Source organism: Arabidopsis lyrata (assembly GCF_000004255.2).
Source record: "Arabidopsis lyrata subsp. lyrata unplaced genomic scaffold ARALYscaffold_3, whole genome shotgun sequence".
Lineage (NCBI taxonomy): Eukaryota > Viridiplantae > Streptophyta > Magnoliopsida > Brassicales > Brassicaceae > Arabidopsis > Arabidopsis lyrata.
This window is the reverse complement of record NW_003302553.1, coordinates 1151241-1164505: the sequence shown is the minus strand read 5'-3', so window position 1 is coordinate 1164505 and position 13265 is coordinate 1151241. Positions and strand designations below refer to the sequence as shown.

Genomic DNA, 13265 nt, shown 5'->3' with positions numbered 1-13265 from the left:
ACTAATCGGCCTTATTACAACAAGTCAATATTCATAGTATACAGTATACACTACTTATTAGTTATTATACACGTAAAATCTAATATGATTACATATTTTTGGAACGCACCCAAAAGTAAATATGAACGTTATCACTAGAAGTGTATAAACTCATAGTCTTACATAGTTAACTTTTCTTTTTTCAGTGTAGAGCTCATCAGTGCCGAGTGTACCGTCTTAATTGATGTCAAGGAATTCATACTATTAAAGTATTAATGTTCAGCGAAGTGTAACATAATAAATTACAGATTAAAACAATGTTAAAAGGAAAAAAAAAAAAAACTAAACATCGAATCGATATAGGACTTGATAAATTGATCGAATCTCATATGGATCCCAAAAATGACATTTTTCTTGAAGTATGAAAAGCGCCAATGTCAAAAGATCAAATATGCATATGCCTTCTTTATCCTAATAATAACCCAGAGCATTATTTATGTATTATAAAAACTTTACTATATATTACAATTACAAGGTATTTTATAATAAGGTTGTAGTACTTTTTAGAGAGGGCACTTTTTAATATAGTCTATTAAAAAAAAAAGTTTCGATCGGACAAATAAGTCATGGACATTAGTTAAAAATTAGAGAAATTATAGGCATCTTTAATATTCCTTTAATAGACACTTACACACGCGTACAGAAGTAGAAAAAAATGGGCATAACTAAGTAGAGTTTATTTATAATAGTCATAATAATAGTAATAATTAAAAATGGATAGTGATGTTTTGTGTTCGTGTGTGACATTAGGAAAGATATTGTCTTTGTTTAGTTCACATGTCCTTTTCACAACAACATTGCCATTTGTGTGAACAAAAGCCAAACATAGTGCCGGCTAATGATGATTAATTATAACTTTAGCACGTAATTAAAATTTCAAATGAAGTGAACATATATAAATTATAATAAATGCATGAATCTGCCTAGCTATTATTTGATCATTACATAGTTTTAGTAGTATATAAAAAAGCTTAGAGCTTTAGCCTTTTGGCTCTTTTTGTGATGGCAAAGCATTCAAGTGCGAGACACACCAATGTCACTTGAAACAACTTAAAAGGATTTTTTTTTCGAAAGATCTACTTACTTTTTATTTAAAATTCACTTGCGCCGTATCTTTGGTATGTGTTTAAGTGTTTTGTACCAAACCCATATACTGTCGTTATTAATGGAAAGTATATATGTCGACGTTGTCTCAACTATGTTAATTGGTATTTTCAGCTAATAATATAGCAACTTTATCTTATTGATGATAGGGCACGGGAAAGAAAAATTCATGAAAATTTCTTGGTGGCAAATATTTTAGATTAATCTTAAATATTCTCAAAAACTGCACTCGATATGAGATAAGTCTATGAACATGTGAGATTGATAAGATATTTGTTTGGGTTTATCTGCTAGAGAGACAATTTTTAAAGCAAAGTTGGCAGAGAACATTATGGCAAAACCGTAAAAAGTTGTATAGTTTTCATATATATGTTAACATATAAGCATATAGCGTATTAGCGTGTAATATACTAACATACCATGATATTTAATATACTAAGATACCATGATATTTTTTAGAATCACGTACGTATGAGTTTAAATCCATGTTATTTTGAAACAAAAACTTACACGAGAACTAAACCAAGTTACTTATGATTTTACTATCCATTTTTTTTTTGTTGCAAATATAGTAAATAATATAATTTGACTATTTTTTTTTTTGTCGTCAAATAATATAATTTGACTATTTACTGCATATTCTCTTATCTGTTTAGAAGATAGTCTAAACGACTGTGAATCCTTCAAACAAATTTATCTTGTCAAAGAATTAAGGATGAGGGAGTTTTTGTTTGTTTTATTTAAAATAAGGAAAGAGAGAGCGATGATTGTAGGTTCTTGTCAGGATTCATGCATGCTGCATATATATTATTAATAAATAATTAATGTAGTATGTTGTAGTTTTTTGGTTCTTTCCGCCTTTTTAGTCTTGTCTTTTTCCTGGTTTTTTTTTAATATCTCATAAGTGCTCTGCAAGTTCAGTGGACAAATCCACAAAACTCAACTTTTTATGTCAGCTCCGTCGGTAAAAAACTCAAGTCTTGAACGATACAATGTATATCGAATGCAGGGCTATCGTAAAAATGTATCATGAATCTCGTCGAGATCTTTGTTCAAAAAAAAAAAAAAAAAAAAAAAAAAAAAAAAAGAATCTCGTCGAGATCTATTAAAGGATCATATAATATTTTCATATTAAAAAAAAATTGATTTTTTTTTTTTGTTATGATTATTTGTTTTAAGGAAATTTTATTTTGGGCAAACGATTTACTTTACATTATGTCATTAATACTATATATTATGATGAATTGTGATTTTATAAAGTTGAGAATTGAATGTAATTTTTTTTTAAAAATGTTGTATATTTGTAATTTATCACAATATCTGGGCGCATAATGTTTTTTATATCTATAAAAAAGGGTAATATTACAAAGTAACCAAATTTCGAGTCAAAATTAAGAAACTAACCATTGTCAGTTTTTTTATAGGTAAATAACCATATGACGGCACATTAAAAGACAAAAATGTCCCTGCAAGTTAAACCATGAGCAAGCTTATGCGGGAAAAAAAATAGATTTAAGAAATTTCAACAAATTGCCTGAAACCTATTAAAATAACATGATATTTATAAAAACAATGACATTTTATAACGTACAATTGTTCAAAATAGCATGTTATATGAACAAATATCATTTCATTTGAAAAATTGAACCATGAGCAAGTTTATGCGGAGAAAAAGTAATAGATTTGAGAAATTTCAACAAATCGCGTTAAACTTATTAAAATAGCACGATATTTATCAAAAAAAATGGCATTTTATAACATACATTTTGCAAAAATAGCATGTTATATCAATAAATATCGTTTCATTTGAAAAGGAACCATGCAAAACAAAATAAAAACATGAAATATATTATAATAGCGTGTCAAACAAAAAAATATAGATTAATATAAAAAAAACGTGAAATTTTACAAAATCTATTCATTCTCGCAACCATAGCTAAAATAAAGAAAATGAGTGATCTTTGACAGATTTGATGTATACAGTGTTAGTGGTCGCCGTAAGGAAGGTGGTTACGGCGGAGGTGATGATGGTTTTGGAAGAAGCGGTGGTGGTGTTCGTCGCGAGTGGGGATGGTGGTGTCGTAGTCGCAAATAGTAACAGTGATTTTTTTGTGGTCATCTTTCTTCCGTCGCGAGAAGGAGAAGAATGTTGTGGATGATGATCATAATGGTAGATTAAATTATTAACAATAATTTTGTTGTGGTCGTCGTTCTTCCATCACGAGAAGGAGATGAATGCGGTGTCATAGTAGTCAGAAGTTCTTCACCACTGAATCATGTGAGTGTTTGTGGGATTTTAAAAAATAACATGTTACAAATAAATGAGTATAAAAGTAATTGTAATTGAGGAGAGAGTGTGTATTCTGATACCATGGTTACTTTCTCAATTCTTTTCAAATCCATGGTTATTTTTATATTGTTCCTTTTTATTAAAATCTAGGAAATAATAGTACAAAATTTTTATCAAGGCATTGATATTCACATTTTAAATATGGGATTTAAAAATAGTCTTTAAACAGTTATGAAACCGAACTACAATAGTATAACTGAACAGCAACAACACAAAATGGAAGTTTTTAGAAAGAAAATAATACTCTTCATATCTATACGCATACATAGATCAGATTAGATATGGCCGTACAGTATTTTCTTCCTGACCTAGAGAATACATAAGTGTTAAGTTTTTTTTTGTTTCTTTTGACATCACATAAATATTAAGGTTATAACCCCCAAAAACCGATGAAAATATAGTGATCTTATTAATTACGTCATGATCATCTGAAGCTATCTAACACAAAGACCCATTATGTATAGTGGTTATGTATCATGTGATTATTTAGTCGTGAGTATATATATAGTCCGTACATGTCACATAGCAGGACCACATTCCACATATCTTGATTTTTGGACGAAACAAAGTCTAGGAGTCTAACAAGATTCGATCATTTCAGGACCACAGATATCGATTATATGCTAAACTAGGGTCCTCTTTTTGTGAAGCCTCGTGCAATTTTTTAGTCCAAATCCTAGACTCTTTTTTTCTCTGAATTAGAGACTGAGCCTAGCTAGACTCTATTATATTCTTAACTGATTAAATTTTTTACCGTACATAATGTTAAATAAGTACTGTTTTAATTTCCAGGTTTTCAGTGTACATTAATTATATAGTGTTATGGTATATCTAATAGCAACGTATCTAACCAATTTTTCTACTACCACCAAGTGTTCAATTTATCGTCGTAACATACCCCGATATTTTTAATAATCATGTGAAAATCTCAAAAGAAATGATTTGATAACTTTAATACAGATTCCAGTCGCATATCTAATAACTCGTTAGAAAAAATAAAATATGTTAGATGGAAAAGATATAAAATAATTGACACATTATATATCTGTTTTCACGTAATAGATGAGTGTATCTAACTGTTACAATTGAATTCAAACGATATCAGTAGGGGAATTACTCTCGCTCTCTCTTAAACGGAAAACAAAAAGCAATTACTGTCTCCCGTAGATATCCAATGAAACTGGATACCACAACAGATAAACGAGTAGTAAAATATTCTGAGAAATAATTAAACTTATTAATTAAAAGTATAGTTTTAATCATCCAGCAGCTGTAATAATTGCATGTTTCCAAAAGATTAAGTATCTATAGACAATTTTTCACTTTAGTACAAAGGTTTTGTTGTGCGTGGACATTAACCAAAAAAAGTGGATTTGATGTGGGCGGGTGAAACACATAAAATTATTATTCACACGTTGGTAAACAAACAAAAGAGACTCACACTTGTGCCCTAAAAGCATAACCACATGTTGGTCGGTGTCCCCCTGAAATACGATATATTCATATAATATAAGCTTGTAGGAAACCTTTTCCTCAAAAATAAAATCTTTAGGGAAAAAACTACAATATATTTTTAATATCAACTTGATAGAAAATGCCAATTAGCCTCTATATATAATAAACAGAAATTTGTTTTTTTTTATAGGACTGTTACTGTGGGCGTATATCTGATGTCATTTTCTCTGTTGATTACTATTGTTTTTTTTAATAAAAAGGAGATCCCGATGAAAATTTACATGCACATTTCTATTATTTTCTGATTTTTTTTTTTTCCCTGAAATTCCATTTTATGTTATGTTATTTTTGAACGTACGCTAATGTGTTTTATTGGTGAACGTAGCTATAAATATACCACCTTATAACCTTAAACATCTTATTGTATATAGAGATAACTGAAATAATTTTCTGAATCATTACGGGCGGGGTTTATCAGATCAAAAGAGGTATTATTCGATAATTTTTATTAGTTTATGTTTTCAAAAATTATTTAACTGAATTAAGAAGTAGAGTTTCTGGAAATCTTAAAGTGTTTCTCTCACTGATCTGATTGATTTGATATACAACTAGGTGTTGTCTTCAGTGTCCTTTTTAAAATTATTAATTTTTTTTTTTACGTATGACTTCCTGACAGATCTATTATTTTACATACACAGATTTCAGTTCCAGAGTTATATATATATATATAACATTCTAGTATGTTAAATAAATAAATCTCCTCATTTTACCACGTTAAACTAATTATATTGATTTGGTTACCAATTTTAATATATTTAATTGAACTAACTATATTTAAATAATAAATTTACGTCAATTAATTAGTCTTCACCTTCTTACATAAAATTTATTATAAATCGAAACTGAGGAAGTAATATGTACTCCTTCTGTTCTTTAATAAGTGATGTGTTAAACTTTTTGTTTTTATCTTAAATAGATGATGTTTTCAGTTTTCAATGCAAAATTATTAACTTTTTTATTGGTTTTGACGATTTATATTATATAGATTATTTTTTTATTGGTTGATTAGATAATAAATGATGTTTTAGTTTAGAAATAAACAAAAATTAAATAATTTCTTAATCGATATGCATTCTCATAAAACATCACTTATAAAAGAACGGAGGGGGTATTAATGATTTTATTTTTGATTTTGATTTTGATTTGTTTCTATCTAAATTTCAGAAATTTGTATAGGAGACTAAAAAAATAAGTTATATACTGTAATATTAACTTTAATATAAAAGTATTTACAACAAATTGGCTCGGATGCAGATAGCCGAGCCCATACCTATGAATATTTACGTAGAGCTATCCATATTTGTATGCGAATCAACTGAGTAATCATTTCTTGAAACAACACCAAACACATAAGAGAAAACAAATAGAAACAATTTCTTATTCGACGTAGTTAATGAGTAGCTTTATATTAAAAATATCAAAAGGAGAGAAAAATACCAAAACAGCTATACAATTATACAGAGACAGGCAAAAACAGAGGGCATCTGAAGAAGCAAGTTGTCTCCTACTGTGTCTTTCTACACTCTACTTTTTGCATACGTATTCGCACACTGACCTATGTACGGACTATTTTATTATGGAGATTTAAAGTTAAATTCATTCTCCCTAACAAAAATGAAATTATTTTGATCCATCCGTCATACATCATTGTACACTGAATATACACCCCATTCCCAAACATCATTTGTACACTGAATATACACCAATTCACATTTGTGCCTTTTTTTTTTTTCTAGCGCAAAACACATCTGTACTTTTTTAAGAAAAAGAATATCACATTTACATTTAACAACATGCATGAATATGTGTAACTCTACTCTCGTAATCGTTATGGTATGACATAATTACTAATCGGGAAAGATCAACGTATTTATGAGCAATGGGTTGTATTCTCTCAATTTTCCATTATTTGATGTTTTAAAAGACAAAATTTGTTTTAAATTAGTTAATATTTTTAATTTTCAATACCAAATTATTTGTTTTCATTGATTTTGGCAAGTTTTATTTTACAACATTATTTTACTACTATTTGAATCGTATTTATATAGATAATAGATAATATTTTAATTTAGAAATAAACAAAACTAAATAATTTCTTAATCGATATACGGAACTCTTAAACATCAAATAGAAAAAATGGATAGAGTATAACCGGTGTATAAGACATTCACTTGAGTGGTAATTAATAAACTCAAAAGATCCAATACACCATAAAATATTTGCTTCCATTTAGTTGTTTTAATTAAGGTGACCACTCTTATCAGTGGAACAGTGTAAAGAAGAAATAACTTATTAATAAAAGTTTTTTTTAGTTTTTGAAATATTAAGATGCTTGATCAGAGATCTAGACTCAATAACCAAAATACCCTTAAAAAACAAACTATCTATTTCCCATCATCATTTTAGTATTATTGTACAACACCTCTCCGATAAACTATGATCAGAAAACTATTATATATATATAATCGTTTTTGGAGTCTTGACCAAAGTTATTTTTATACCAAAAATCAGGCTAAGATATAAACCAAAAATAAAACTAAAAATAGGGTTCCCATAGGAACAAAACAAAAAAAAGATTATAGAAAATAAAATTACAAAAAAAAAAAAAATTACAGGTAGCGCACAATTTTTTTTTAGGTAGCTCACAATTAAATCTTAACTGTTAAGTTAAGGCACAATTAAATTTTAACTGCCAAATTAATATTGTATAATACTCTCTCCGTTCGTTTATAAATAATGTTTTAGGAGAATGCACATAGATTAAGAAATTATTTAATTTTTGTTTATTTCTAAACTAAAACATCATTTATTATCTAATCAACCAATAAAAAATAATCTACATAATATAAATCGTCAAAAGTACCAATAAAAATGTAATTAATTTTGTATTAAAAATTAAAAATATCATCTATTTAAGAACAAAATTCGAAATTTAAATCATCACTTATAAAAGAACGGAGAAAGTATGCACGAACTAAATAAAAATCGAGTGGCTACTAACTGTGTAAGCCATGTTTGCTTAACGTCATAGGTAATAAATAATTGCACGGTTCTTCTTCAGCTTCGGTTTGGATCGTCCTTCTTTATTGCTCTTTTTTTCTTCTTGATTACATCTTGATTACTTTTTTTAGAACAAATATTATTCGGAATTTTAAATTGCTTAATATGCCAAAATATGTGATAATAACTTGGACATGGTCAAACATATATTGATTTTACAACTTATAAATTAATATCCTTTCAAAAATTTCTTACGAAACTACCCCTACAATGGTTTTCCTCATTTTCATAAGTGTTCAAAACTTAGTGATAAAGAAAAACATTTTGTTTTCTTTCACGCAAGTGACAAAAAAAATCTTTTTAGGCGCCTCTGTCGCATGATGCCAAAATTAGTCTATTTTGCTGAAGAAAATACAAACTAGGTCACGTTAAGACGTTGATTGGATGTGGGGAAATATACAAAGTATGTTAACACATTTAATAAATTCTCAATTTTAACAGGACACATTATTTGATAGTTATTAAGAATTTAGTTTTATCTTTTTTTTTTTATTCAGAATTTAGGTTGAATTTAAATTTATGATAGGGTAATATATAGTTTTTAAAAAAATTCGATAGAGTAATATAATTAGATAAAAGTTTGACCGCCCTGATTTAATATTTTTACAGACGATAAATAGTATAGTAATTGATATTAAACCATGAATGTATAGTACTGTTTGTGTTATTGTTATTGATAGAAACAAAATTAATTAGATTTTATTCTAACGATTTGTTAATTGCAAATTTACATGATTTTGTATTCATTTGGTTTTTCACTTGCAGTTGTTGTTATCGGATGTTCTGGTGAATCAGATCTGTTTACTAAGAAATCGTTTAACTTTTATAAAATGTATAACTAATGTTACATATAAGTTTTTCTTTTGATTTGCTGGTATATTTTGTTCACTGCAGTATAAAACCATTGCACACATATATATGTCGAGATAATGTGAACTTTCGTCCACAAAACCTGATCATTATTCTTAACGAAAAAAAAACCTGATCATTAGGCTATACAAGTTATTGCTTTTGAAAAGGAAAAATATTAGTTTAATAGTATTTATTTATCTTTGATGATTTATAGAGCAGAAAGAGGGACAATCATAACCGAGACTTATTCATATACTGTAATTATTTTTTTCAGGTGGACGGTACAATATGCGCCTCACCAATTTCATATTAACTTTTGTCCTCAATAATATTATACATTTTTACTTATTTATTTCAAACCGTTATTTGCAATAGTACTTGATTTATTCTGTAGTATAACATTTTCTCCAGCTATACTCTATATTTTACTCTAAAATAGATTATATGTAGAACAATTTTATTTTTTTACAATAACTCTATTTTAGAGTAAGATATAAAGTGATATATTAGAAAAAATCATGCCTTATTTTAAAGTGAAAAAATAAATATTTACATTAGAAATGGTCTTAGCACTAATTTTTATTTACCTCAACCTTATCATCACTTATAGGTCAAAATATGGTGTCTGATTTATACTTCCAATGCTTATGTGTTCATGACTATTGATTTCTGATTTATATGGTGTCTGGCCTTCAACGAGTAATAAAATTCAATTCAAATTGGACCGGACTCCGGTTGAGCAGAACTAGGCTAACCCGTCTGACACTCGAATGCTTTTAAATAACTAGATTGAACATATTGTTTGCAATTGCAAGTGTAGTTGTGGGTTTAGAATTTTTTGTTGGATAAATTTTTGAGCAACGTTGGAGATTTGAATACAATGAAAATGAGATTCAATTTAAAGCATGTATGTTACGGATAAAAAAAAGTAATGTATAGCTATTTTTTCTTGTTGTACCCGTTACCGCAAATTTATGTTTTAAGCTTGGCAAATACATATTACATAATTTGATCACCCATGCAAATCAAAGCGGATAAGAGATACTGTTGACTTTTTGGACTATCCTAGTTCCAATGGTCAAAGAGGGTTTGCTTAGTTGCTATACCTTCAAATGCCAATCAACTTCCACTCGTTTGTGTATCTCCGAGTTAAGAATACACTACTATATACTATATGTAACAAAATATAATATATGCTTATATCATTCAAGTATATTATAATGAACCCACTAAAAGATAAAGATAAACTACATGTAACTTAATAAACAAGGAAAAATATACTATTTAAGTAATCATTCTCCTATAAATTCACTACCTCAACTCACCACCTCTCACAAACTCAAAAACAATTTGTGTCTTCTTTTTATATATTCTCCATTACCAGAAAAAATACAACCCAAATAGAAAATCAACATTCTTCAAAGCAATGGACCAAGAACAAACCCCACAGAGCCCAACCGGCCATAGTCGTTCACCCTCATCCTCGGCCTCCGGTTCCACCTCAGCAGAACCGGTTCGGTCACGATGGTCACCTAAACCGGAACAAATACTCATACTTGAGTCGATCTTCCACAGTGGTATGGTTAACCCTCCCAAAGAAGAGACGGTAAGAATAAGAAAGATGCTCGAGAAATTTGGCGCGGTGGGAGATGCAAATGTCTTTTATTGGTTTCAAAACCGGCGGTCAAGATCCCGTCGGAGACAGCGACAGCTCCAGGCCGCAGCTGCAGCCGCGGCCGCAACCACCAACACTTGTGACCAGACCATGATGGTGAGCAACAGCTTACCACATCATAGTGGGAGTGATTTGGGGTTGGGAGGGTGTAGCACTTCTTCTAATTACTTATTTGGTGGGTCATCTCAAGTTCCTTCCTATTTTCTTGGTCTCTCTTCTTCTCCTCCTTGTTCAAGCTCTTCTTCCACTTCTTCTTCAGCTAGCTCTTCCTCTTCTTATGGTGGTGGATGTGATAATCAAAGCAATAGTGGCATGGAGAATCTCTTAACAATGTCAGGCCAAATGAGTTATCATGAAGTTAATCATCATCATTACCAAAATCATAGCTCAAATGTCGCATCGATTTTGTGCCCATCTGATCAAAACTCCAATTTTCACTACCAACAAGGTAAATAAATAAATAAATAAACAGAATTTGCATGACTCTTTTTTCTTTGTAAACTCCAAGTGCTTTTGTCCTCTAAACCCTCTTTCTTTCCCCAAAAAGTCTCTAAAAGTAACAATTTTTTAATTGTAAAAGTTGTTTTGAGGGTAGAAAAAAAAATCCAAGTGTGGGTGGGTTTCAACCAAAGAACCGATTTTTTTTATTTGGCGACTTAGTTAATATAATTGCGTCCAATTTTGTACTTGAGAATAATTTTGAAAATCAGGGGCTATAACGGTGTTTATCAACGGAGTTCCGACAGAAGTGACGAGAGGAGGAATAGACATAAAAGCAACGTTTGGAGAAGATTTGGTTTTGGTGCATTCCTCAGGTGTTCCTCTTCCTACTGATGAGTTTGGTTTTTTGATGCATAGCTTACAACATGGTGAAGCTTATTTCCTGGTAATAATCCAAACTCAAAATAGATTTTATTTTTTGGTATTATTAGTTTTATTGCTGATCGAATTCCTCGTGAAGATATATGTTATATTGTCTCTCTTTTTCTGTGGTTCTGTCTCTCTTTTTCTCTCTCTCTCGATCCTCACTTTGGTGTTGAAAATAGGAAATGAGATGGAACCCAATTGGGGTATAGTCTTAAATTGGCTGCTACAGTATATTTGAATCATCATAATAATTTAATAGTAATAGAAAGTCTTTCGTAAGAAAAAGAGAATATAAATCTAATTGATGAGTGTCGGTTTGTGCAGTAAATGAACATGATTTTTTTAGACTTAGTTACTTTTTTTTTTTGGTAGGATTTTTTAGACTTAGTTACTGTAACTGAAGTTTTGTGATTTGAAGACGTTTCTCACATTTGAATCAAACATAAAGTTTTTTTGTTCATGTTCTTAAAAAATTAACACATCTATGTATTTCAAATAATATATTAAAGTATTATTAAATTCATTCATTTTTTTTCCTGTTAACCTTAGTTCTATTAATAATAGGAATATTTTAGAATGTATTTGTTCAAACTGATAAATAAATGCTGAAAACATTATGCCAAAAGCAATAATCAAAAATGGCACTTTTGGAAAACAATATACAATATACAAATTACTGTTTTGATAAAAAAATAAAATAAAAAGTCAAATACTAGTTTGTACAATTATCTTCTAAAATAGCTATTTTTATTTCTTTTTCATCATTCATGGTCTAATGTGAATATTATGTTTACTATACTTCTATCGAAGATACCCGTAACAGTAACTTTACATAATTTATGCATGGGAGATCACATGTTTATGAGTGTGTGTGTGTGTGTGTGTCATTTTTTGCTTTCTTTTGAAAGGATTTTTTTTTTTGGTAAATAGTAATATTATATAGTCGTGGGGTGAAATAGTTATTCCTTTCCTTGGCAAACGAAACATTGGGAAAATGTATTCTCTATCTTTTGTTTTTCTGCTCTTTTTTTTTTTTTTTTTTTTTTTTTTTTTTTTTTTTTTTCTGCTCTTGATCACATACATCTCTAATAAATTTGATGAGTGTCAAATTCGGCATTAGGGTTTCCTCTCTCTCTTTAATGGGATCCTATCAACAGATATCTTTTAGATCGTTCTTTTTTTTTTTCCTTTTTTTTTTCCTTTGTATAGTAGTATAAAAGATTTTCTTTTGTTATTTGTTCTTTTTCGTTTTGTTATCGACAGGTTCCAAGACAGATATGAACTGGCTTTAGTCTTATGTGTGGTGATGCAACAGATGCCATGTTTTTCTACCTTGGACTTTATTGCAACGGTCAATCCATTTTTTCTTTTCTTTTTGAGTCTATCGTGTAATCAAATTAAGTTTTTTTTTTTTTTTTTTTTTTTTTTTTGAAGATAAAGTCAAAAGCTCTCGTAAGACGAAGAGATCTAGTTTGTATCAATTTTGTTAATTAGATGTAAAATATGTATAACTGATTGGCAATAAAATCTCTGTTTAGGGATCTCCAAGTTTCTTATCATAAAAAAAAAAAAGAGAATCGAGACCTGTCAGATAGATCAACATGGTAGTGTACTAGTATGATGTGAAATTATTTAGGTGGAAGTCGCCAGTCATAATCCGATTACTTAAAGACTAGGATAAAAATCAACTTAAAATTTTTTAATTACACAAAAAAAGACTAATCCCAAAGTGCCAAATCAATAGACTTGTATGATTAGTGGAAGGAAAAAGTAGACATTTATGGAAGGCCTCGATACTTTTGA

At 29.2% G+C, this 13265-nt stretch overlaps 1 protein-coding gene across 2 annotated transcripts; it reads left to right on the top strand.

Moving 5' to 3' along the window:
- Positions 1–9462: 9462 nt before the first annotated feature.
- On the top strand, positions 9463–13003 carry LOC9320468 (WUSCHEL-related homeobox 11). 2 transcript variants are annotated; one of them, XM_002884356.2, is made up of 4 exons: positions 9463–10770; positions 10855–11043; positions 11306–11481; positions 12726–13003. In XM_002884356.2, the coding sequence occupies exons 1-4, from the start codon at positions 10347–10349 to the stop codon at positions 12741–12743; spliced, it is 807 nt and encodes a 268-aa protein (XP_002884402.1). In that variant the 5' UTR covers positions 9463–10346; the 3' UTR covers positions 12744–13003. The 2 variants fall into 2 exon arrangements, with proteins under 2 accessions (XP_002884402.1, XP_020888937.1); XM_021033278.1 differs by having other exon boundaries at positions 9463–11043.
- The last annotated feature ends 262 nt before the right edge of the window (positions 13004–13265 follow it).